Here is a 26657-nt window from a genome sequence, read left to right on the forward strand (position 1 = left end):
ACTGTGGGTTTTTTGTTTTTTGTTTTTTTTAACGTTTATTTATTTTTGAGACAGAGAGAGACAGAGCATGAACGGGGGAGGGTCAGAGAGAGGGAGACACAGAATCTGAAACAGGCTCCAGGCTCTGAGCTGTCCGCACAGAGCCCGACGCAGGGCTCGAACTCACGAACCGTGAGATCATGACCTGAGCCGAAGTCGGTCACTTAACCGACTGAGCCACCCAGGCGCCCCACCGCCACTGTGGTTTTAAGTATCACTATTATGAGCACTCATTAGGTGGAAAAGCTAATTGTCACCACTGTGGCAGAGTTACTATTGGAACTTCTTTAGGGCAGAGGCTGTTTTTGGTTTTGGGGTTTTTTTTTTAAGACTATTTTTAGAGCAGTTTTAGATTCACAGCAACATTAAGAGGAAGATGCAGATTTCCCATACACTCATTATGGACAAGGTAATTTTCATCTTAGTGACCAGTGGTCCGTGTTCAGTAGTGTCCAATGAATGCTAAATGAATGGGTCACCAGTTTATTTTTATTTATTTATTTTATTTTTTTGGGGGGGGGGTCACCAATTTATAATGAGACAAGCCTCCAAGAGTTTTATGACCTGCCCAAGATCACCACTGGTAGTAAGTGAATGGACCACCCAAGTTTCCCTTGCAATATTTATATGCTTGTGCAAGGTGCAACTTCTGTGATCTTGTTTCCTCCTTGTAAAATGGTGGGAATACCTAAATCACAGGGCTGTGGCAATGTTAGGTATTCCTGTACCCTACAAAGTCGTAATGTGCCAAATGAGGCAATCATCCTACAATAAAAAACACAGACAATATTATAAGATTAAGAACATGATCATTGGGGTCAGGCAAACCTCCAGCGCTGTCAATGAACCAAATGACCCCTCTGGACCCGCTTCCCCCAAGTTGTCAATCAGGCCAATACTCAACGCATTACAGACGGTCCCTGACTTAACCACCGCTCGACTTACGATTTTTTTGACTTGAGGATGGTACAAAAGCAATAAGCATCCAGTGGAAACCAGACTTCAAATTTGGGATTTTGATCTTCTCCTGGGCTATTGATTTACAACAGCAGGATACTCTCCTGATTCTGGGGAGGGGCAGTCACAGGAGGCTCCCGTCAGACACGTGGTCACAAGTGTAAACAACCCATACTCTGACAATCCGTAGCCCTTCTTTTTTCATAAATTACATGCGCTATTCAACACTTTATTATAAAATAGGCTTTGTGTTAGATGATTTTGCCGAACTACACGCTACAGTCAGTGTTCTGAGCAGGGTTAAGGGAGGCTAGGCTACCGTGTGACGTTCAGTAGGTTAGGTGTAATCGATGAATTTTCAATTCACCGAGTTTCCATTTAGGACCAGTTTATCGGGAGGTAACCCCATCATGGCTCCAGAAAGATCTGTACATTTATCAGAATTAAGTGAGATGTCACTCCAGCGCTTTGTACAGTGGTAGCTACTGTTTGTAATTTGCACTGGCTTTATTCCCACTTTACTTGGGAATTATAATCCTGATAAAATTATAAACAAAGCATCAACATCTTGTTTTAACTGTGGACGCAGCTCAGGTTCACAGGGGTTAACTTGCCCAAGGCTACAGGTCAGCTTTGGAACCCCAAGCCCCACACATCCTTCACTGTTAGGACACCGCCAGCCTAGTAGACCATGTCCTGGTATCTAAACTAGAGGCTCAGCCAAGTGGCCTTCCAGGAAGCAAACTCCCACCTGAGGGCAGAGAGTTATCAGCATCCTAGGCACAGGGAGCAGGTACTATCTCTGGAATGGGCCACAGCCCTCCCTGATGCCACACCTTCCTCTAGCCAGATTTCTAGCAGGACTGAGTGCCAGAGAGCCTGCCCTAGAGGACCGGGCCACTGGAAGGACCAGCCCCGCGTCCCGCAGGCTCCCGCCCTCCCAACGTCACGGCCTCTAGGTGCAGTGCCCCCTAGGGGCTCCCGCTCCGGTTGAGAAGGAAGGTGCAGGTCTTTCCTACCACCGGCCCGTTACCCGCCGGCCGGTTCCCCGCCTGGCGCCCGCCCCGCCACCCTCGGGAGGAGCTACACGCCGCCGCCCGTCTGCGCGCCGCAGCCGCATCTCCGCGTGGAGGGAGTCCTGCCTCCCGTCGCTCTCGCCGCCTCGCGGGTCTCGCTGCGCCCCCGCGCCATGAGCGCGCGCCTGCCGCTCTTCCTGCGCGGGCTCCGCCGCCCGCCGCGGCCCCCGGGCCCGCCGCTCCGCCTCCAAGCGCCCGGTCGCGCCAGCAGCAGCGGCCGTGGCGGCGGAGGTGGCGGCGGGGAGGGCCTGCTCGGGCAGCGGCGGCTGCAGGACGCCCAGGCCGGGAACAGTCGCGGCCAGGGCAGCCGGGCGCCTTCGGCGCGGGACTCGATCGTCAGGTGAGCGTCCGGCGCTCGCCGCCGCCCCGGGGCCGGGTGGCGGCAGCTGGGGTGGGGGTGGGGGGGAGTGGGGGACGCAGGAGTTGGGGCGGCCGGAGCGCTCCGGGTTCGGCGTGGTCCCGGGGGCCTCCGCGGGGGCTTCGCTGGGCGCGGGCCCGAGCGTGCTTGGTGCTGACTCGTTAGAGGCGCCGGCGGCCGGCGGGGAGAGCGCGGGCGGGCGGGCGGGAGGTGGGGGGCCCGGGAAGGGCATCGGGCGGCGCGAGCATCCCTGGCGGGGCGGGCGCCGCTAGCCTGCGTGCCCCGCTCCACGTGCGCCACCGGGGCGGGCTCTGGTGTCGCGGCGCCCCGCGCGGCGGGGCAGGAAGGAGCGGCGCGACGGAGGGCGGGAGCCGGGAGGGGGAGGGGCGGGGCCAGGAGGGGAGGAGGGGCGGGGCTGGGGCGGGGCCGGGAGTAGGTAGGGCCCCGGGCGAGAGGCGGCCTAGGCCGGTCAGCCGCCCGGCTGTGCGCGGCGCCCCCGCGTGCGGAAAGCTGGCCCCTTCCTGCGGGGGTGAGGTTTGCCCTGTCCCGCAACGCCGCAGCCTCCTGCGGGCGGGAAAGCGTGCTCTCTTGAGTTACATAATAATTTCCCGGACGTGTGAACGTGGAGCGGGGCCCACCCGACACCATGCGGAATGCGGCGGAGCAGTCGGGCCAGCTCGTGCCCCGCATTGCTGCACGGGCGGGCAAGGAGTCCCCAGCGCAGCTGTGTGTAGAAAGTTCTCGGCCAACCCAGAAGGGAACCGCGGGAGCGCTGGGCGGAGCCTTTCGCTGCTCCCCACCGGAGACGCCGCTTAAGTCCATCCCCCCAACTCGCGCCGCTTTTCTGCCCCAGTCGTCAGCCCTCTTTGTCCCCTGAGTGGGAGAGAGCCGAGGAAGAGCCTTGACGGGCCCCTCTTGGAGAAGTGTGTTCACTGGAGCCCTAAACCTGTAGAGTGAAGCACTCGGGACAAACCTGGAGGTGGCGTGCCTCCCCGCCCCGGAGGAGGATTCTGGTTCCAGAATGCCGTGTCACTGAGCAAGCTGTTGCACGGCCCTCCATTCGCATCCTCTTCCTTTTTCCTTCTCTCCTCCCTTCTAAAAGTAATTGCCTTTACCCCCTTTGTTCCCAAAGCCCTTTATGATGTGGCCGATGACGCTAAGGAGCTTTTTGTTTATCTTGTCTTCTTTCTGAATATAGGAGTTACTTAGGCTTCCTCGGGTCATTAGATTGTGACCAGTGTACCCCTGAGCTCACCTTTGTGCGTTCGGGTCTGAAGACAGTATGGGAGGCAGGAGCCACCACCCCATCACCCTCTTATTTTCTGGGTAGCTCTTACTTGCCTCCTGAAATTTTGTTCATTTATTGTCTGTCTTCCCTACCTGGAATGAAAGCTCTGGGGTCGGGAGCCTTGTCTCTTGTTGTCACTGCTGAGTGCCATTTATACGTTGGACACTTGTGATATGGTGGGTGAATGAATCACTTAAAATTTGGGTTCATTCATGGATTCCATTCATCACTGTTCTTTTTGTTGCCTGACTTGGAGATGAGCAGAGTGGTCAGTAGGGGGGCTGGGTCAGGATCCTGGTAGGGAAGGAGCTACAGTGGGGAGAATGGTAGTCTACCTCAAAGGGTTACGGAAGGGATTGCACGAGAGAACACATACAAAATGCACAGTCCAGGAATTGTCCTATCAAGACCTCCACAGATATTGGCTGTCAGGATTTTTTTTTTTTAATTTTTTTTAACGTTTATTTGTTTTTGAGACAGAGAGAGACAGACCATGAATGGGGGAGGGTCAGAGAGAGAGGGAGACACAGAATCTGAAACAGGCTTCAGGCGCTGAGCGGTCAGCACAGAGCCCGACGTGGGGCTCGAACTCACGGACCGCGAGATCATGACCTGAGCCGAAGTCGGACGCTCAACCGACTGAGCCACCCAGGCGCCCCAAAGAGACATATTTTTAATATCCCCAAAACTGGTCTTTCAGTGGATTGTGTCTGACAGTTGCTGTTGGCCAGATGACAGTCATCGCATGGTTGTCTTTGCCTGTACCTGTGGGGATTTGGGCCATGCGTATTGTTGCAACTTAGTTGACCTAGGTGCATCTGCTAACAAAACTTTCCTCCAAGAGATTCCCTGAGGGCTGGGAGGAAAGGAGGGAGGTGGGCCTAGCTAGAAGTCACCTAGAATAGACTTCTGGGAATCTATGTATGTTATTTTTTTTTTTTTATTTACTTCAGGGACATATACCAGAAGAGTTAACGAATAAGCTCCCTCGAAAGCATAATCCCCAATATTTCCATCCACAAGTCATGGAAGGGCCATTTCAGGAAATAAAATGATTTCTGGTTGTTGTCTGACAACTGACCATTGACATCTGGTAGAATCAAGAAAGCCGTAGCATTAAAACTTGCAGAATGGGTGTCAGAAATTAAGTGAAAATTTCAGGGGCAAAAATGCTACGGTTTTTCACAAAATGCTGCATCACTGACACCCTTGACGGCACAGAGGGTGATACTGTGTGGGGGGAGGAAATAAAAAAGCAAAACGAAATTGCCATCAAGGACTCTTGAGTCAAAAAAAGTCACTCAGACGAGTCAGATCCTGAATGCGAAGAAGTTTTAGGTATATTTCAGTTTGTTTGCCAGTTTTACTGTTTATGTTCATATGAGTCGGTTATGGTAAATAAAACATATCTATGTCTAAAGAAGTCTTAAAAGCTCTTTTAATATTTACAAAGTAAACACTGTGTTAAGAAAAGATTGTACCGTAGTTTTTAACTGGCAGCGTTTTTTTCTTCCAGTGGTTTCTCAAACAATGGGATGTCTTTCATTCTCTATCTTACACAGCAAATACGATGAAAGCTCCCAGATCAGGCTTGTGCACCCAGAGGCAACAGGCTAGTTGGTCTGCTTTACTGAAGATACCCCCAAATGTTGTGGGCCTCAGTGTGCAGAGGGAGGCCGACCAGGGAAGGTAGGATGATGACCCGAGGGCTTCTGCTCACTGCTCCAGCCCTGGGTGGAAGGTGGCTGCTCCCGTCTCCCAGCCAGCAAGAGGGAAAGGGGGCCAAGCTGCTGGTGTACCTCTTAGCTGCACATTCCTCGCCTCCTTCTGGCCAGTGCTCCCAGCCTGTTGGCCAGTTGTGAGGGACAGGACCCCATCGAGCTGCAGGCGAAACTGGGAAGTGTGCCCTCTAGTGTGGCTGGCTGGCCACAAGCAGCCCTCACTCAAGAGTTCTGTAAAAAGGGAAAATGGGAGGAAATATTCATAGGAAGTACCCAGTAATCCGAGCCATCATCAGTTGTAGCAATACCACTATTATAGTGAATGTATCCGCTAAATTACCAGTGCGTGGATGGATTAAACTGCTCAGTGGTGCTTTCAACCTGGGCTACTTCTCAGAATACTGACGGCTGTTTTGGAAATGTTTAACTCTTCTTTGTGCGCTGGTCACCTCTTTCGCCTTTGAAATCAATCAATTGGCTCTGCATTTAGGGATGTACTGAAATTGATCGTTTTCAATCATGTTAGCAGCTGCTGCCTGGGAGACTCGGGTGTGGCCACAGCTGGCTGCAGGGGAGGCTGAAAAAAGAGGTCATTATTCTGCACCCTGGTGCACACATTATTTCACGGCCAAAGGGAGACCAGCGTGTCATTGGAGTCACTGGTGATGGAACCGGAGCACCCGGGGGCAAGAGCACGTGGCTCCGAGGGGCCCAAACAATAGGTTTGGCCCCTCGCCGCTGACAAAATCCAAAGGCTGAGAGACAAGTGGTGGTGGGACAAGAAAGGAATTTATCTCAGCAAGGCCAGCACCCAGAAGACAGCAGACTGGTGTCCCAAAGACGGTCTCCAAAGTCTGAAGATACTGAAAATGCTTCTAGTTTTATATAAGGGAGATGTGGGTCGCAGGTGGGCAGTAAAGATCAGGTCGTTGCCTGGGGGTCGGGCTGGGTGGGGTCTTGCTGGCTCAGGGCAGTCCTTATTGCTTGAGGGGGTAGTTTTGAATCCCTTCAAGGGATGCTTTTGTCTGAGTTAAGAGATAAGCTGGACATGAAGAATTTAGTCAATTAGAAAGTTGAAGGTCAAAATGGAGGAAATTGAAGTCCTTTGAGAAGTGGATACTTTAATCTACTTATTTACATTATTACAGATGATTACCACCTTCTTCAGCCACAAAGTTCTGAATTGCAGTTACGCAGGGCAGCCAGCCGGGCTGGACAGTCACGCATTCCTTCCAGCTGGAAGTTGACAAGGCAGCTTTCCTCACAGGAGTGAGAGAATCTCTGATCAGAAACATGTATGCTGCTTTTTAGGTTTTTTGAGCCTGGTGACTCCTTTCGTGCTCACTTAGTGTACAAATAAGGAGTAACCTCAAACAATGAAATGTTACCTGCAACAAGACGGGGAGAATTAGCCGTGTGAGCTTAGGTGGTGACAGGTGTGTGCTTCTCCAGGTGTTTGATGCCTTCACTTACCGAGGGATGGTCAAGGCTCTGAACCGGGAAAACCGTTGCCGTCGGAATGTGTGTTTTTTAGTGCTCCAGGGTAGCTTTGAGTCACAGAAAGAGACCGTACGATTAGGCGAACAAAGGTCTCCACACATGAGGTTCCTGGAATTTGTCAGAGACACAGTAAACGTCGCGATGGGTCATGGGAGGCCTGCATCCCGACGTGTGGCTGTTTCCCCTTTAACTACCTTAGAGCGCCCCCCCCAACCCAGGGCCCTTGTTGAAGATGCACATTCCTGGGCCTCACCCCCAGCCCTTTTTGAATCCGACTTTCCAACTTTCCGGGATGAGACACAGAAACCTTTCTTTTTACCAAGCTTCCCAGATGATCCTCGCGCACACTGCCAAAACCACTGGGGACCCCCTTTCCAGTGCCTTTAGGAACCAGGCAGGAGTAGGGACCCAACGTGGCCCCAATTAGCAGTCCTGAGAGCAGTTCCCGCCAGTAGGCACATTAGTTTCTTCTGAAAACTGGAGGAAGCGGACGGATGCCTTTTTGCAGTGCCTCGGCCATTCGGTGCAGCTGGAGTCTGGCCGGAACTTCCCCCTGCGTTTTTTGGAAGCTGTCAGGTGCATGTAAGACCCTGTCAGAGACAGAAAACAAAACTTAAAGATGGTCTTTTTTTTTTGGTAATATTTATTTTGAGAGAGCACAGGCGGGGGAGAAGCAGAGAGAGAGAGAGAAACCCAGGCAGGCTCTGCACCACCAGCACGGAGCCCGGATGCGGGGCTCAAACCCACGAACCGTGAGATCCTCACCTGAGCTGAAACCAAGAGTCGGACGTTCAAAACCGACTGAGCCACCCGGGTGCCCCAAGATGGTCTTAATAAGGGGCTTGGGTACTGCTTTGGCTGAGCCTTTTGTCTGTCACTGTGAGAGAGAAAAAGCCAACTTCACACGCAAGTGAGGACCATTTCACAGCAGTGGTGGTGAAATCGCTCATCCCGGAGACCGCAGAGGGAGTATGTGACTTGCACCACATTATCGAGGTCTGTCCCGCGCGCAGCCCTTTCCCTGGGCCCAGGAGTCACCTACTGGGACTTTTAGGAAGTCCAAATGCAGACTTGGATGGCGGGAGCCCAGAGGACTGGAGACACTCTCTCCCTAAGAGGCCTTGGGAGAATATAAAATTCTGATGGGTCCCTACTGTTGGTGCTCCCCTCCCTCCTCCCCCCCCCACTTCCCTTTTCTTACCCCTCCCTTCCTCCTTCCCCTCTGTTCTCTTCCTCACCCACTCCCTTCACATTTCTTGAAATTCTGGGACCCGGGATTTATCCTGACGCACCACTTTTCTGACCGCAAGCCTCTTCCCCAGTCTCTGTTACCTTCCCCCACCGATGTTTGAGGTCCCCAGGGGTGGGGGGAACCCCTGGGGATGGATGTGGGTGGAGGAAGGGGATTATTTAAAAAAAAAAAAAAAACGCGAAATTTGTATTACAGTAAACTTGGAAAACACCAGAGAAAAAGTCACCCCTAGAAAATAATTGCTAACATTTTACGTGGCACGCGTCCGCGCGTCTTTAAACTCAGATGGTCCCGGTTTGTTTCGTGCGCGCTTCAACATTGTTACCCTGCCCCGCCTGGCCACACTTCCCGCGGGTGGAGCGCACCCTTATGTTGTCTATTTCCACTTACAGTAACGAACTTTCGAGGAAAGTGTGTCGTATCCGTCCTTTCTAGCCATTAACAAAGACGTGACTGCATGCTGTCTCTCTTTCTCAATGTAGAGAAGTCCTTCAGAATTCGAAAGAGGTTCTGAGTTTATTGCAAGAAAAAAACCCTGCCTTTAAGCCGGTGCTGGCTATTATACAGGTAAGCTGGGAGTGTGGTTCAGTCGTACTGGTTTAGGATGCCTTTCAATGTAGAAGATAATTGTGTAGAGAAGACCAGGGCCATTTTCCGGTCACATAAGTCCCATTTGGGCGGGAAGAGAGGGCACGGCTGGAAACGCTGTCATTTCCCTCTTCCTTTGGTCATTTTGTTTCTACCTGGTTACTGGCTGCTTACCGCTCTGCTTGAGTGTGTCTTTTGTGAGTCTTTCTCGGGGAGCTTTCAGAGGTTAGGAGCTAGGCACACACATAAGTTGTATTCTGTAGATATATTGTCGTCCGTGTGTGCTCATAAACGCTTATCAGATATGATTTGAAAACGAAGGGGAAACATTCCCCTTTGTTTCTGTGGCAGACAGATGCGTGACGGGGCATGGCGTGTAGTAATCTTACTAAATCCGGCGAAGCCTGCCGTACGTTTGAAGGGCCAGACGTCAGCGCGTGCCAGAAGGACTTTGCATTCATGTACATCTCCTGGCTGCGGCCCCTTCGTTCCCGACTACGGTTGGCACTGTGTGCCATCCTTCTTGGCACCCCCCTGGGGTGACAGGTGCAGGGAAGTGATGAGGCGAGCCAAGCCCGTAAGCTAACACAGCACAGCAGTTGGGCCTCCACCGTCGTTTCTGGCACGCACTTAATGTGTCAGAACGTCAGCGTCTAGGGCCGCGAGCGCTGTGATTTTCAACACTCTGGAGCTGTGCTCGAGTCACTCGCATTCTGTGTGGTCTGCCTCCACATGCCCTACAAAGAGAGGCAGGCGAGAAGGGTAGAAAGAAAAGTGACTGAGGCCTGGGCCTCCTGGGACTGTGCTTGCTGATCGCTTTCCGGCTACGGGCAGTCCTCTCAATTCCTGTCTTTGGTGTCCTCATTTAGAAAGAGGTGCTGGCTGTGTGGCTCCATGTGCCTTAGCAGGGCTATTATTTTTATCTTTTTAATGTTTGTTCATTTTTGAGAGAGAGACAGAGCACGAGCGGGGGAGAGGCAGAGAGAGAGGGAGACACAGAATCCGAAGCAGGCTCCAGGCTCTGAGCCATCAGCACAGAGCCCAATGCGGGGCTCGAACTCACAAACCGCGAGATCATGACCCGAGCTGAAGTCGGATGTTGAACCGACTGAGCCACCCAGGTGCCCCAGGAGGGCTATTATTTTTTAAAAGTAACATAATTTGAAAGTTGTGAAATACATATGTGAATAAATACCAGCTTTTGGTCTTCTTTTGTGAGCTATAGGATTCTGTATTTCCTTCTCTTTCTGATTAATTAGGCAACATAGTCACAAAATTAGTCTCTGCGTTACGTCTTGTGCTTTTTCAAGACATTTTTGTTGTCATTACGTTGTCATTCTTGCTCCCTTTCCTAAGGCAGGTGATGATAACTTGATGCAGGAGATAAACCAGAATCTGGCAGAGGAGGTGAGGATTGTTGAATTCCACAAATTCGTCATAATTTTTTGATAGCACATTCTCTTACCGTGGCAGAATAACCTTGTGTTCCCTTTGCAGGCTGGTCTGAACATCACTCACATCTGCCTTCCTCCAGATAGCAGCGAAGATGAGGTAAGTACCACGGGCACCCGAACGCTCCGGTCGCTTTCCTCTTCAGATCTACCAAACCTGTTGACATCTCTCAGTGGTGCTTGAACAGATCAGCCTATTCTCGTGGCTGAATCTTGAGAGGGAAGATCGCTTTTCCCTCTAGCGTAAATGCTCGTTCGCCTGTTGTCCTTTAGTAGATGTTTCTGTGGAAGACGTGGTCTATGACTCGGTGACTTTGGTTGCGTTTCTTCGGCTGCCGCAGTAGCGGCCAGTGGAAATGGTCTGGGTGTCAGCGGCTAGAGGACTAGTTCGGGTTTTTCCCTGTCCTGACTGGTTGTTTGCCCTTGGCCATTCCTTTGGCTTCTCTGGGTCACAGCTGGCTTATCGATAAACTAAAGGAATAGGATGAAATCATCTTCAGCGTCCTTTCCAGGCGAACGTTCTGGGAGTAACAGCCTTTGCAAGTGTCATCTCAAGCCTGGGAGAAGCAGCCACCCCCATAAGTAGCGGTGAGGAAACTAGACCATGCTCGTGTTTGGTCCTTCCTTGGCTAGCTTTTCTTCAGCCCAGCTATGGCAGGGAAGCTTGGGTTTGACCGCCAGTGCTGGAAAACTTCAAATAGCAGAACGTGAAGTAACACAGAAGTTTATTTTTCTCATACGTAAGTCAGGTTGAGAAGCAGGATGCTATGGTGACATCACGAGGGCACCAGAAACTTAGGCTCCTTCGCTCTTGCTGCTGTATTGTTTGTGGATCCAAGATGTTGGATTCAGCTCTCCATATCACATCCACGTTCTAGCCAGGGTCCAATAAATCCAGACTTAGTAAGGAGGCACGTAATTCAAAAGGATTGTTGCAATAGGGATAATGAGTCAGAGAATGTTTTACCCTGTAGCCAGCCTTTTCTCAAAAGGGGTTGTCTGCTAATCCAGCTGAGGGTGGGCCAACGGTTAGCAGCCTGGGGGAAGGCGGGAAATTTCCCCAAGTTTGATTAACAAGCATTTTGTTCAGATTGAGCTGTGGGGGGGCACGTAGTTCACCTAATCATTTACGAGACATGAATGGGAATTTGTAGGCTCTGTATTTGGTTCTTTGCAGTACACAGAGGTTGGGGGTGTTTCTTAACCTTCCCTGTTTTCTCTGATCACAAGGCTCAGTTCAACAACTTATTGTCACCAGCAAGGAAGAGGAAGGGTAAGGAGCAAAGACAGGCAGGCCCTCCGTCTCTTCCCTTCAGGGACGGTTCCTAAAAGTCACAGTTCTGCTTCTATGCCATTGACATGAACCTAATTGCTTGGCCACGAAGCAAGGAAGGCTGGGAAAGGTAGTCTTTACACCAGATGGCCTTAGACCATTTATTAGAACAGCTAAATGTCAAGAGTTTATTACCAAGGGAGAAAGGAAACCATATCTGGGGCAGATGGTTTCTGCCACACTTACCATTATAATATATTAGAAATACATGACACGTGTCATACCAGTGTTAACAAATGCCGAGAAATTTGTTGTCCCTTTGAGAGACACCCATTGTCTGTATTTTTTCAGGTTCCTTGCCACTGGTGTTGATAGCCCTTGATTTCGTGTGTGTGTGTGTGTGTGTGTGTGTGTGTGTGTGTGTGTAATTCCTTGACTTAATTTTTGACAAAGATTTTTCCTTGTCAAAAATGTGAATGTGAATTTGCGTGGTGGTAGCGTTATGTTGGAAAAGAGTAAGGGTCTTAATTTGTGAGTTAAGATCTCGTTGTTGCTTCTACCACCTTCGAGTTACAGGTAACAATAGACCGCCCACTTCATTCTGGGCTGCCCATCGAGGTCACTCCCTCTGGCCACACCCCCAGCCCGCCATCTCTCCGTTGGCCCCTTACCTTATCTGCTTTACTTTTCTTCACGTCATTTACCACTTCCAGAGATGGTACTAGTTTTTGGTTCTGCCCCTGTCTTCCCCGTGAGACTATAAGCTCCGTGAGGACAGGTGTTTTGTTCCCAACTGTGTTTCCGGTCTTAGAACTGGTACAGTTGTAGGTGCTCAAAACATTCAACATCCTGTTGAATGAATGAAAGATAAGTGAGTAAATGAAACAAAATTTTCCTTCTCGTTTTTGTAGATCAAATAGCTTTGTCCTCTCTTACCAGGTGGACATACCACGGTGACTTTTTGCTAGACAGTGAAACGGAAGCGGTAAACCAATACTCCTCGCAGTGAGACCCCTATCAATGGGCTGGTATCTCTTTTTCTTACGAACAAATAATATTGTGAAATGAAATGCATCAGTATGTTCTGTCCTGGCATAAAATAAACAGAGAGGACAGAGCGTTGCTTATTAAAAGACCTACCTAGCCACTCGTTAGCTTTTACATCACCTTCCCAAACTGTACTTTGGTCTTTTTCGTAAATAGTGAGCTTCCTATAAAAGGGAGATTTCTCTGCTTAGAATGCATTGACCATAAGGCTTTGGAAATGCTTTCTGTGTGCCATTCAGGTCCAGAGAACCTGAGGGCCTCAGTGATGGCTTCTTGGGTGTGACAGTAGGGAAGCTTTTGTTGAACACGTTGTGTTTGAAGTACAGGCTTGTCCGGGCCAGTTTGGAATGCCTGAAACTCATGCTTCCTGGTCTCCCTGAAGGTTGGTAGTGCGTTTGGCTTAAGTATAGTTGTGGACAGGGAATTATCTTTTGCCTATCTAAATGTCGTGAACTGTCGAGCTTTGGTTTGGTTTTATTTTGTTCTGTTCTGGCAGGAAGTAGCACAATAAGGGAGACTGAGAAGTCACTAAAATGCAGGCATGCTTCCTTTGAGCTTTGATAAACATGGTAGAAAGAGAAATTAGATGTGATTCATTCTGCTTTACATCAAGTCTTCAACAAGGACTGAAAAAGGAACTACAGCAGATGCATTTTTATGAATCGGTTCTTTTGTTGGCTCTTATTTTCGTAAAATTGATTTTAGGGTTTTTTTTTCCCTCTGTAGATTATAGATGAAATCTTGAAGATTAATGAAGACACCCGAGTACATGGCCTTGCCCTTCAGATCTCCGAGAACTCATTTAGCAACAAAGTGCTCAATGCCTTGAAACCAGAAAAGGATGTGGATGGGTGAGAAAATAGAAAAGAAAGCAATCAACTCTTACTGCTAAGCGAGTTTTTCTACTGAGATTTTTCTTTTTCTTTTAGTTCCACGGTTTCAACTGTGTCAGTAATTAAGAGGTGCAAGAAATCCTTTAACTATTTCAGGGATTTGAGGGCTTTCTAAATTCCGTATGAGAAAGTTACACATTTTCAGGACACCTGGGTGGCTCAGTCGGTTAAGCGTCCGACTTCGGCTCAGGTCATGATCTCGCGGTTCGTGGGTTTGAGCCTCGCATCGGGCTCTGTGCCGACAGCTCAGAGCCTGGAGCCTGCTTCTGATTCTGTGTCTCCCTCTCTCTCTGTCCCTCCCCTGCTCACACTCTGTCTCTCTCTCTCTCTCTCTCTCTCTCTCTCTCAAAAATAAATAAACATTAAAAAAAAAAAAAGTTACAGATTTTAGAAAATGCACATGTCCTTTTGTAGTGCTTGGGTGCCATTCTGGAAATAATGTCCTTAACACCATCATATTCATTTGGTAATTTCCTGCCTGACTTACAGAGTCCTTGGCCAGCCTTGTCTTCTAATGAGCTTTTCCTTGATAATTCTGCCAGACCAAAGAAACAACCCAGCGTCCTGAGTCACCAGCAGGACCATATTCTCAGCCCCAGGTCATTTGAGAAAAGCAACACAAGCAGGTCATTTGAGAAAAGCAACACAAGCACTTTTATTCAGAACACAGGGTTTTACTTGAAATTAGAGAGGAAAACTACAAGTAGGTGGTGCACTAATATTTGTCTTTAACTCATGTCCTGGCGTGACATCAGCTTCAGGAGACAAGGAATACTGCCCATTCATGTGGGTCATCGGGACTCTGAGTCTTGGGGAATGAAAAGCTCATTTACCTATGTGGAAATAGGAAGTGTTTTGTACCCTGGCCAAAAAGAACATAATATATTCAGTGTTACAAAGTTGTAAGCAAATGAAAAGTTAGATTCCCAATCCAGCTGTCTTAAGAGGCTCCCGCCTCGCCGACACACCCAGGCCTTTTCCGTTACTCCGGCCTCTGTGGGCCCTCAGTCTGAGGATAGACCCAAACACAGGTTGCAAAGCCGTCCTGAAAATCTCTGACCATGTATTAGACTAACTAGAAGGGAGAAGAAGCCCTAATCAATTCGAATACATCCAGGACCTAAAGATATCAAAGTGTCATTTCAAATCTTTCATTAAAAAGAAGAGAATTATGGAAACTTTTCTAAATGTCTCTTTCGTCACTAGCCTTTATTGAGACCGTTGGTTTCAGCTCGATAGTTACGGACTAGCTAGTCCTGGATTTGAATGAGGAAGAGCACAAAAGCCATTGAAGGTACCTGGTCACTCATTTTTCCCCTTGACTTCTCAAGGAGATAAATACCGATGCTAAATGGGGATTGTGGATCCAAGTCTTGCTACGTTACCCCAGAGTTCTGGGATTGGTCCTGGATTTTAATACTGATTGAGGTATACATTTCTTCAGGGGGGAAGTGGGCTCTACTCTATGACCCTGGTATGCACACTTTAGAGCACATTCCACGTAGTACATTGGACAGAGCTCCCTGGAGTTGTGCACAGCGAGGCCCTGCATGGCCTTATGCTGTGGTCCTGCGATCCAGGCAGAACCAGAATTCCCAAGGTCGTCCCCGACCCACAGGGACCACTTCAGAGTTTCCTGAGGGACTACGCTAAGAAGCCAGTGGTCTTTATTCCTGCCCACTCTTTATTTCGACTTAATGATTTAATATAGCCTGTCTGTGAAACGTTGACTCGGATGTTACTTGGGATTAATACATGTGAGTTACAGATCAGTAAGTTTTGACCAAGTTTTGACTTCCAACTTCCCTTATTTTCAAATTCAGAGTAACAGACGTAAACCTGGGGAGGCTGGTCCGCGGGGACGCCCACGAGTGTTACGTCTCACCTGTGGCCAGAGCTGTAGTTGAACTTCTTGAAAAGTCAGGTATGGTTGCTCCTTCAGAAGTGCCACTATTTCCTACGTATTGGTACTGACTTGATTTTTTAATAAGCATTTGTTTCCGCAAGATTTTAATTGAAACATGGAAGTGATGTTCAATGTCAGCCCTTTTTTCTCATCTTTTGGGAGCTATAAATGAGCGTGACAGATTTTTCTAACAAGATTAACTGTATTACAGTTTTAAAGAGAAACAGGTCAAGATGGGCGGCCTACTTGTAAACAGGTGTTCAGCTTCTCTCATGGAACAGTCAGAGTAACCACAATGAAAACTGTCCCAAGTGTCAGCTTCTCAAATCTGTCAGTGTATAGACTTAAATAAGACTTCTGTCTCATATTTAAACGAGGAAGCTGTCAGGTATAGTTCAGGGTATGGAAACCGTGATTGGGATTCATCAGGGAGCAATATCTCTTTTCAGTAATCAGTATTCAATTTCCATCGTTCTCCCCTTGACCTTGCTTTTCTATGTCAGTAATGTAGAGACGAATAATTTCTTTCTCTTGGTTATCAGATTTCATATACTTAAGGACTCTCTAGCTGATTATATAAAAATTTAACTAAATTTTTCTTGATTCCAGCTTGAGTAAAAAAGAGGAAGATGTCCCTTCTCCACATCCAAACATGCAACAAACAAAAATTCCAAAATATTTACTATCCCAAATATATAAAGAACTTATACAACTCAATACCCAACAATAATAATAATTGATTAAAACATTAAAAATGTTGGAGTAGACATTTTTCCAAAGAAGACATACAGATGGCCAACAGACACATGAAAAAGTGCTCAGTATCATGGATCATCAGGGAAATGCTAATAAAAACCACAATGAGATATCACCTCACACCAATCAAAATGGCTAGACTCAAAAACAAAAGAAATAACAAGTATTGGTGAGGATGTGGAGAAAAAGGAACCCTCGTGCACTATTGGTGGGAATACAAATTGGTATAGCCACTGTCGAAAACAATATGGCGGTTCCTCAAAAAATTAAGAGAAATACCACACGATCTAGTAATTCTCTATGGGTATTTACCCAAAGAAAGTGAAAACGCTAATGCAAAAAGATACGTGCACCCCTATATTTATTGCAACATTATTGACAGTAGCCAAGATACGGAGGCAATCTAAATATTCACTGATAGATGAGTGCGTAGAGAAGATACGGTATACATATGCAACGGAATATTACTCAGCTGTAAACAAGAATGAGATTTTGCCATTTGTGATAACATGGATGGACCTAGAGGGTATTATGCTAAATGAAGTAAGTCAGAGAAAGACAAATATCGTATGACTTCACTTATTTGTGGTATTTAAAAAAAACAAAACAAAAAAAAGCAGCAGACCCATAGACACAGAACAAACTGGTAGCTGCCATGGGTAGGAGGGGCCAAAATGGGTGAAAGGGAGTGGGAGGAACAGGCTTCTAGTTATGGAATGAATAAGTCACAGGCATAAAAGGAACAGCATAGGAATATAGTCAGTGGTATTGAAATACCGGTGTATTGTGACAGATGGCCGCTACACTTAATGGTGAGCGTAGAATGACATATAGTCACGTCACTATGTTGTTTACCTAAAACTAATATAACACTGTGTGTCAACTATACTTCAATTTAAAAAAAAAAAAAAAAACCCTCCAAAGTATACACCAAAGTTCTATTAGAAGATTAACTTTTGATATATACCTTTAAGACAAGTAGCCATTAAGCTGAGGTAACCCACATAGACCCTGTTTTTCCACCCTGTGACTTATCAGGATGATGATTCTCTGTCACTCTACCATAAAATTCACAAAGAGTAAATTATGACTGATAGGCATTGTAGGCTGCAGCTTGACGGAGATGGCCAAGTTTTAAAAGGTTCTTTTTCCTTCCACTAAAGCTGCGTGGGAGGAGGACTCTGAAGTTTTGATCATAATACTGGATTTCCATTTGGTGGGCAGGTGTCAACTTGGATGGAAAAAAGGTCTTGGTAATAGGAGCCCATGGGTCTTTGGAAGCCGCCCTGCAATGCCTGTTCCAGAGAAGAGGCTCCATGACAATGAGCTCCCAGTGGAAGACACCTCAGCTTCAAAGCAAGGTAAGCATCTTTCGCGTGGGAAACAGAATTTTAAATGCTTCTACCAGGAAAGGGGAAGAACTAGAAATGTATGGCATAGCATTTAGCATAAGAAGCTAGAGAAAGAACAGAAAATCTCCAAGGATGAAAGCAATGAAGAGCAGAAGTTAATGAAATAGAAAAGCAATGTATGTGAGAGGTTACCAGCTGAGCCAAAAGTCAGTCCTCGGAAGAGTCTAGTAAAATGGAAACACCACTAGCCAAAATAACGGAAATAAAAAGAGAACACCAGCAATGTTAGAAAACAAAGGGACATAACCGCAGAAGAAAAATGATTTTCTAAAAAGGAAGCTATGAACAATTTTATACTGGTAAATTTGAAAATTTGCATGAAATGAGAACTTCTAAAAAATGTAGCTTACAGGGGCACCTGGGTGGCTCAGTCGGTTAAGCATCCGACTTCAGCTTGGGTCACGATCTTGTGATTCATGAGTTCAGGCCCCGCATCAGGCTCTGTGCTGACAGCTCAGGGCCTGGAGCCTTGCTTTGGATTCTGTGTCTCCTTCTCTCTCTGCCCCTCCGCCGCTCACGCTCTGTCTCTCTCTCTCTCAAAAATAAATAAACATTAAAAAATTTTTTTTGAAAATGTAGCTTACAAAATGAATTTAAGTTAAATCAGTTAGACTTACATATGTTAAAGACATTGAATCAGTCTGCCCACCAAACACGTAAACAAAACAGGCAATCAGTAGTGTTACAAATGAGTTCGACTGCCATCAAAGAACAGATCATAATCTTTTTTACATAGAGTAAAAAAAGAACACTTCCTAACCCATTTTATGAGTGCCCAAACAAGGACAGGATGCTAAAGGACAATTATGGGCCAATTTCATCTGTGAACATGGTTAAAAGAATCATCATCAAAATGTTAGCAACTGAATCCAACACCAGGTGTGGGTTCTCATAGGATTGCAAGCGTAGTTTAATATCAGAAAAATCCATTAAAATCTATGAACATAATTTACCATATCATCAGATTAAAAACTGTACTGTCGCCATAGTAGATACAGAAAAGTCATTTGGTAAAATCTAGTCTCCATTATGATTTTTTTCCTAAAAACACCTTTTAGTCTAGGAAGTTAAAGGAATTCTTTAACCCCATAAAATACCTGAAAAGTTAGAGCAAATAGATTTAATGGTGATATTAGAAACGTTCCTTTAGAAATAGGAAAGATATAAGGGTGCCTGTTCTCAGCACTCCTCCTCGGCACTATATGGGAATTACTAGACAGTGCCTTGATATGAAGAAAGGAAAAATTTATAACGATTGGAAAGGAAGACACCAGACTGTGCTAGATCCTAGGTGGTAGGATTACCTACATAAAAAGCCCAGAAGAATCTATGAGAAAACATGAGAATGAAAAAGAGTCCACCTGGGTTTCTGGGTATGAGATCAACATGCAAAAAACCAATTGCATTTCTACCCAGCACACCCATAGTTAAAAAATGAATTTCTTTAAAAAATATCTATTTTGAGAGAGCGCACCTGTGCTCAAGCAGGGGAGGAACAAAGACCGAGAGGGAGAGAGAATCCCAAGCAGGCTGCATGCTGTCAGCGCAGAGCCCCATGTGGGGCTCCATCTCCCAAACTATGAGATCATGACCTGTGCTTGGAATCAAGAGTGGGATGCTAAACCGACTGAGACACCCAGGCGCCCGCCTTATACCATTCTTTTACATTTTCATGGCTGAAACGGTTAATAAAGTTCATAATTTCAAAATATGACCCTGAATTTAACAAATTTCAAGCAAAATGAAGTTACATTAAAAGCGTATTAAGTACAGGGGCGCCTGGATGGCTTAGTCGGTCAAGCGTCCAACTCTTGGTTTCAGTTCAAGTCATGATCTCACAGTTCGTCACGATCTCACAGTTCGTGAGATCGAGCCCCACGTCAGGCTCTGTGCCGACAGATCAGAGCCTGCTTGGGATTCTCTCTCTCCCTCCCTCTCCACCCCTACCCCACTCTCTCTCTCTCTCTCTCAAAAATAAACTTTTTTTTTTTTAAGTGTATTAGGTACAATAAAGTACCGCGGAACAACATCAAAAACACATGTTCCTCATGTTGCCGCAGGAGAACAGAAAGGAGCAGGTTGTGGTGCTGCCCAGGGAAGGCAGGTGTCTCCACCTAGAAGGGTATATTTGAGCGGCAGGTGGATCTAATATATTTTAAGACAGCTCGGAAACGTCTTGGCGTTGAGCGCAAACCCACGTGCCTTTTTAGTGGTCACCACACGGTGGCAGCCTATTCAAGAAAATTCAAGGGCAAGGCTGTGCAACGCAGAGCCTAGAATTTTTGATCTGGAAGCTTAGTGAAAAGAGGAAAACAAACCCTGCTCTGAACTGAACAGCTGTGGTGAAAAAGAGAAAAATACCTTCACTGGCAGCTGAATGTTTTCACAGCTGTCACAGAGACTTTGCTAGTTGTATCTGTATTTTTGTAAAACAAAGACATCTTTCAAAGTACTTTTTTTTATTATGGAAATAAATCACCTTGACTCTTCTTTGGGATAAATCTCATTTTAACTTTGAGAACGACTAAGTGGCTTTACTCTCTAGAGATTCTAGAAATTGGGTAACTTTCCTGTTTTCAGATATCCACAAAGGTTCTCTTCAAAGTTCACATTGCACACACATTCTGTTTCCTGAGGCCTCGGTATTTGTAACCGCACCACCGTGGATCATAGAAACTGTAGACTTTCTCTTTATTACTTCTGTTTTTTGTTTTTTTTTTTTAAGGTTTATTTTTGAGAGAGAGAGAGACAGGCAGAGAGAGAGGGAGACACAGAATCCAATGCAGTCTCCAGGCTCTACACAGAGCCCGACGCGGGGCTCGAACTCACTGCGAGATCATGACCTGAGCCGAAGTCGGCCGCTTAACTGACTGAGCCACCCAGGCGCCCGATTGCTTCATCTTTGTAGCCAAAAATATGGGAAGGAATTTTCAGGGCTCCTCATACTCTTTGTCTGCGAAATGCATTTGGTCTCTGGAATTTGGCCCCCCTCTACCTGGCGTACTTACTTCCTGTCCCGCCAGGAGGTAGAGCCTTTACCTTTCCATTTTTCATGCCAGCAGCCAGCACTTCAATACCAGTCACCTCCCCGCTGATATGCCTCCATGCTCCTGCCCGACATTTGACTTTCCCCTCTTCCTATATTTTATTTCTAAAACACAGGCCATTGCTGGGCCTTGTTGCTGAGGGTCAGCAGACGTCAGCAGACCACAGTGGTAGCAGCTCATGAGGTACCGAGGGCATCCTGGCACGGGTTGGCATCCTGGGGGCACCTGCCCGGGACAGGATGTGTCCACCCTCGCTGCGCCTTAGAAAACCTTCACTGTGAAAAACGTTGAAGATGTAACAACAGATTGGGATCTTTGTTTTCTAATTTTATTAGGAGCGAATAACTGGTCCAATGTAAGATTACAGTGCTTTTGGATTCTCCTTATCAGCAATGACAAGTTTGCAGAAAGAAAAGGGGAAGCAAAGGATTATGGCCATTCGGTGGAAGGAAGTCATCTTTGCAAAGCATTTCTTCTAGGCTTGTTTGTACCTGACACGGAACGAGACACTCCCCCCCCACCCCCCACCCCCGTTGGCTGTCTGGTTGGGGCTTTCCATCCTGAGAGGTTTGGGGATCAGGAGGTAACCGTGAAACATTAGAGTCCTGTCTCCCCTCTCCTATACTCCGTAGCCTTTCAAGGTGGGGATTACCTACAACCAATCCTACCGTGACCAGCAGGGACTACCTTTGAGGGTTTAGAATCAGACACATTTGTGTTCTGGGTAAGCAGTAGGACATAGGCTTTGGTGACAAACAGCTGTGGGTTCACGCCTTAGTTGTTGCTTAACTTTTCTGAGCCTTGTGTCTTCATGTGTAGAATGGGAATTATAATTTCCCCTACCCGCTGGGGAAATTCGGTCATATGCGTTGGCTTAGGACAGAACTTGGCACCTATGAACATCCACATTAATGGTTTGGCTACTGTTAAAGGTGAGTCAGGAAACACACTGGCAAGTTTCACAATGTGGAAAGGCCGCTGGGTCAGTTAAGTCATAAGGAGATAAGCTAATAAAATAGTGGCATCTAGGTCCCTCATTGGAAGCCCAGTAGATGTGCTTCCAGCGTATGGCTGGCAGGAGGGAGTCGCTCTGTGGAGCCTCCCGGCAACATTTGAAGGTGGAGGGGATGAGGGCCGCCTGGGGGGCTCAGTCGGTTGGGCGGCCGACTTCGCCTCAGGTCGTGATCTCACAGCTCGAAGGCTCGTGAGTTCCAGCCCCGCGTCGGGCTCTGTGCTGATGGCTCAGAGCTGGGTTCTGTGTCTCCCTCTCTCTTTGCCTTCCCCTGCTCACTCTCTGTCTCTCTCTCTCTCAAAAAGTAAACATTAGGAAAAAAAAAAATGAAGGTGGAGGGAATGAAACCACAGCCAGACTAAGAGACAGTGTCTTGACCTATCCGGGCTCACCCCCAGTCCTCACTGGGAATAGTCTCAACTTTGAGTTATGTAACAGCCTTTGCTCCATGGCTGTGGACCTCTTCCTTCCCGTGAATTCTGTGTTACTCGGAAGCCACTCTGCCTCAGGTTATCTTTGGTGGGGGTTCCTCGTTTATTAATTACTTCTTACAGGAATACTATTCCTTCCTACAATGTCGAGGCATGGTTACGCAGAGTTACCGAAATAGAAATGGATTCTGCCGACGCGTAAGATCTCTGTGGAGCCTGAGCGTGAAGCATTGAGATTTGCCTTTTGAGAGTTTTGTGGAAAATGGAGTCGGCTGCTGTGTTTTGTAGCTTTATCGCTGGTGCCCACCAGAGCGCATCACTGAAAAATAAGAATGAGTTTCCCACTTTGTTTCAAGCGTCCCTTCTGGGCTTTGCAACGTTATGCATTTGCGTGTGGGAGAGGGGAAGAATGTCTGGGCATTTGTCCAAATGAGCCGCGTGCTATGGAGCATCAGACGTCAGTAAGCCAAAGCACTGGGCATGATGTCTTTGGGTAGGGCTAAGGAATCGCCCTCCTTCCTCTGCCCAGACTTAGACGCCACACTCAGCTTCCCAAGCCCCTGGAGTGGAATGACTCCCCGATGTGGGGACTGGACGGAGCCCCCCACCCAGCGAGAACGGGCTTATCTCTTCCTCACCCTGATGAGTTCACCCTGATGCCAAAAGCAATTTGAAGTGAGACGATGTCCGGCATTTAGTATTTATGAGTTGGAGTGGTACCCCTCTCCAGGGAAGCGACGTTGACAGGCCCTCTGGGGCTGTGTGTGCACACCCCCTTAACTCACACTGCTAGTGGGAGAGCCTCCTGAATTTGTGGTCAGACACAGCTGGAGGACGGGGGTGAAATGGCCTCCAGCTGTGACAAATCGGGTCGATCCCAGCTGTGTGTATAAGAAAGAACCCAGAAATAAGAGAACCGTTTTTATTTTGTTTTTCTCAGAGGATCTCGTTTCTCCTCCTCCGGCGCACGGAGACCCTCAAAACGAGTACTGACACAAGAAGGGAAAAATACAAGGTTTCCCCATTTGAAGGATCAAAGTGTGTCATTTCTTTGAGCAAAGCTGAATGATCACAAAGTCGTTTCCAGTTTACATTCACTGCGTGGCATGGCTCATAAAAGGCTTTTAAAAGTGGATTGGAAAATTCTGAATAACCCTGTATTGTACATATGAAATCTTAAAAAAAAAAAAAAAAAACAAAACCAAACCAAAAACCCTTTTTTCCAAAGATTGGAAGAAAACCCTAGCTTTTAAACTGGATGAGATTAGCGAGTTACGTGGTTGGGTTTTTAAAATGTATCTTAATTTTTAACGCATTCGGCTTTTAAGCCCTGCAGGAAATCAAACATAATCGTTACGAACCAAAAGTACAGCAATACTGGTTTTTCCGGAGATCCTTGTTTCTTCCTAGGGCTTGGAGTTAATGTCAAGGATCCCATCATTTCTACCTGGAGGACTCAGTCTTGCGCGTCTTGCAGGACTTGTCTAGCGATCAAGTACTCCAGCTTTTGCTAACACGCACCTGCCTGTTCTCCCTCGTTGCACTACCTTGTCGCTGGGTGCAGAACTCTCAGTTCCCAGATTTTTTATTTCCCGTGCTTTCTGCACGTCACCCCACTGTCTCCTGGCCTTCAGGGTGTCTGGTGAGGATAATAGCTGCTTGTAACATTCGCAGGAGAGGCTGCACTTGAGCTGGACCTGGGGTAAACGGCGGTAACGACAGCTCACGCCGGTTGAGCTCCTGAGTGCCGTGAGCCAGGGGCAGGGCTTTGCTGTTGCCATGATTCTGCAGTTGCCTTGCCTGTGGGACCCCCATGCCCCCCACATCACGGCTGAGGAAGCTGAGACTTTTTGTAATGGGGGAGGTGGCACTACAGCTTAATTTTTTTTTTTTTTAAGTTTATTTATTTGGAGAGAGAGAAAGTGTGAGTGGCGGGGCGGAGGGAGAGAGAGAGAATCCCAAGCAGGCTCCGCACTGTCGGCGTGGGCTCGAACCCACAAGCTGTGAGATCGCGGCCTGGGCTGAAGTCAGACGCTTAACCGACCGAGCCACCCAGGCGCCCCCAGCCTGAATTTTGAGCCGCTGTCCCGAGTGGTCTCTTATTCCAGATAATCACAAAACCCAGTCTTTAAAAGTCCCTTTAACGTTTAATCTTTTACACTTAAAAGTATCTGACCGCTCAGATGGGGAACTTCAGGGAGACCAAGGCCCAAGACGTTAGACTGGCCATGAGTTCACTATTGTTTTATTCCAACAGTTTAGAATCCCATAGACATCCTTTAAAAATTTTTTTTTTCATGTTTATTCATTTTTGAGAGAGAGAGAGAGACAGAGCGTGAGTGGGGAAGGAGTAGAGAGAGAGAGGGAGACACAGAATCGGAAGCAGGCTCCAGGCTCTGAGCTGTCAGCACAGAGCCCCACGTGGGGCTTGAACTCACGAACCGCGAGACCGTGACCTGAGCCAGAGTCGGAGACTTAGCCGACTGAGCCACCCAGGCACCCCTCCACAGACATCATTTAGGAGAGGAAGCAGAGGGAGACCGAGTGCCATTCTGGCCCTGAGGCACTGGGCTTGTCACCTGCCCTCCAGGGACGCTGTGGGCGCCCTGGTCACATGGGTGGGCACGCAGGACTGCACATCCACATGCGTCCCTCTTCTCCCCCACCCGATACGGGCTTCTGTCCCCAATCTCAGGGCACCACACCTCTTGCGCCGAGCAAATACCGAGGCTATTCAGGAACGTGTGACTAAGCGACCCGAGTCACGTAGGCCCCTGAGCGCTCTTTGGCAGATTTCTCCATGTTCGTGGACTGAAAAGGCCTTTCGACGTCATCTCCCATTCTCACCCTTGCTACTCCCTGATCGTTGCCACCCAAACAAGAGGTGAGGGGGACCTTTGTTTGAGAGTCCCCAAATCAGGCTGATTATATTCGGCAGGACTGAGGAAAGGATTTGTGAGAGAATCCGGAGGAACTGAGGGGCACGCAGTCCCAGGAGTCACGTACAGGGAGCCTTAGTCATACATAGCACGCACTGGATACGGCACAGAAGGAGGGCTCCACGCTGTGTCCCGTGGACAACAGGCCAGTGACCGCACCTCCAGTCCACCCAGTGTCATCCCTGTTGGCCCTTCTGCCCCTTGCCAGACCCAAGCTCCGCCTCGTCCCCCTCCTCCCCCAGCGTAGATGCTACGTGAGGAACCAACATGTAATTTAAGGAATTAGGATACTTTCGTCGGTACCTTTTAAAACCTAACCCCCCTCTAATAAATAAAGCGCCTTACGTTTGGGTAAAGATCTAGTTCTCAAAGCCTCTTCCCGCATGATCTCGTTCACGTTATACCTGAAAACGCAGCGTGGGAGCCTGTGCACCGAGGGGGAGCGGGGTCTGCCCTCGAGTCGAGGCCTCGTAGCTCCGCGGAGCCGTGTTCCCGCTGCACCTCGGTCCCCTCCCGTCGAGGGCGACTCCTTCCCTTTTCAGAGGTGGTGACCGAGGCCTGAAGAGTTACTTGGAGGGGGTGGAACGCAAACCTCGCTGATGTGTCATCCGGGGTTCCGAAGCGGAAAGTACAAACGTGTCAGGAGATGCAAAGGCAAATCTCCCACGGCCGTAGCCACTGGCATCAGCCTGAACAGGCCGTAGCTATTTAGGTATGGGGTTGACGACGTAAGCGGACGTCAGGGCCGTCCTGCCTCTGGGAAGCCTGGCCGGTTTAGTGTCACTCCGGGAACTGTAACTTGGGCATTCGCTCATCTTCGTGCCGCACGGTTCTGAGCCTTTCTCTCACCCCACCTACAAACACGCAGCTCTCTCTCTGTGTCTCCTAGCCATCCTTTTTAACTTTATTGCCAGAATACGAGGAAGGGAACTATTTTCGATAAGTCATTCAAAGCTCACCCATCGCTAGCTATGAGGTTGTGCTTTCCTCTTACCGTGTGTTACAACCCGTGTGCGCGTCCCGTGCACTTGAAGAGGGAGTTACTGTCTTCTCTGTCATTCTGGACACAACTGAATCTCCTAGGTTCTCTTCTCATACATTGAGCATGAAGTATGTGGAGTGGTGAAGTAAGAGGGGAACCTAGAAGCCTATAGAAAAAGGAAGATCATTCATCATCCCGTGGGGGGAAAAGTTGGTAGATACGTGTTATAATCATAATCCCGGGCCGTGCGTTTAGCTTGTAGTCATTCAGATTTATGAAATAAGCATACGAGAGGGCTTGATTTTAAAAGCCAATGATCTGTTCTGATCAGAGGAGAGTGGAAGAAAGACACATACCCAGTTTCCAAAAGGAGAATTCTTCCAGGACGAGATCACTTGGGTGTCTGTGAAAGGAGGCGGGGAGAATACCTCTTGCTGGAAATTCTCTTGTCTTACCAAAGTGTTATAATATCTGAATGAAAATGGTTTGACATTCTTATTTTAGAGTCCTTACAGTTACTGTAATATTTCTATCTGACATTGTGCTTAATATTTGGGGAAAATGTGGACATTGACCCATAGGTACAAAGCCGGAATCCTACGGTAGATGCTCAGTTCATTGAAATAAAGAGTTAGACGTTCCAGGGGCGCCTGGGTGGCGCAGTCGGTTAAGCGTCCGACTTCAGCCAGGTCACGATCTCGCGGTCCGTGAGTTCGAGCCCCGCGTCAG

At 47.9% G+C, this 26657-nt stretch overlaps 1 protein-coding gene and 1 long non-coding RNA gene across 5 annotated transcripts in view; one reads left to right on the top strand and one right to left on the bottom strand.

Moving 5' to 3' along the window:
* Positions 1-3505, bottom strand: part of LOC122220496 — a 48597-nt gene extending 45092 nt beyond the window's left edge. For all 3 annotated transcript variants that reach the window (XR_006202893.1, XR_006202891.1, XR_006202892.1), the window contains exon 1: positions 3404-3505. This is a non-coding gene — a long non-coding RNA (uncharacterized LOC122220496). The remainder of the gene's footprint in view (positions 1-3403) is intronic.
* MTHFD1L (methylenetetrahydrofolate dehydrogenase (NADP+ dependent) 1 like) overlaps positions 2186-26657 on the top strand; it is a 184535-nt gene continuing 160063 nt past the window's right edge. Inside the window, exons 1-7 of one of the 2 annotated variants that reach the window (XM_042940077.1) lie at positions 2186-2412; positions 8674-8758; positions 10136-10186; positions 10277-10330; positions 13277-13401; positions 15267-15367; positions 17330-17466. In XM_042940077.1, coding sequence (XP_042796011.1) covers positions 2186-2412; positions 8674-8758; positions 10136-10186; positions 10277-10330; positions 13277-13401; positions 15267-15367; positions 17330-17466 — 780 coding nt within the window. Of the gene's footprint in view, positions 2413-5399; positions 5408-8673; positions 8759-10135; positions 10187-10276; positions 10331-13276; positions 13402-15266; positions 15368-17329; positions 17467-26657 lie in introns of those variants that run through there. The other variant, XM_042940078.1, reaches the window with a different exon arrangement.

Source organism: Panthera leo, chromosome B2, assembly GCF_018350215.1.
Source record: "Panthera leo isolate Ple1 chromosome B2, P.leo_Ple1_pat1.1, whole genome shotgun sequence".
Classification (NCBI taxonomy): domain Eukaryota; kingdom Metazoa; phylum Chordata; class Mammalia; order Carnivora; family Felidae; genus Panthera; species Panthera leo.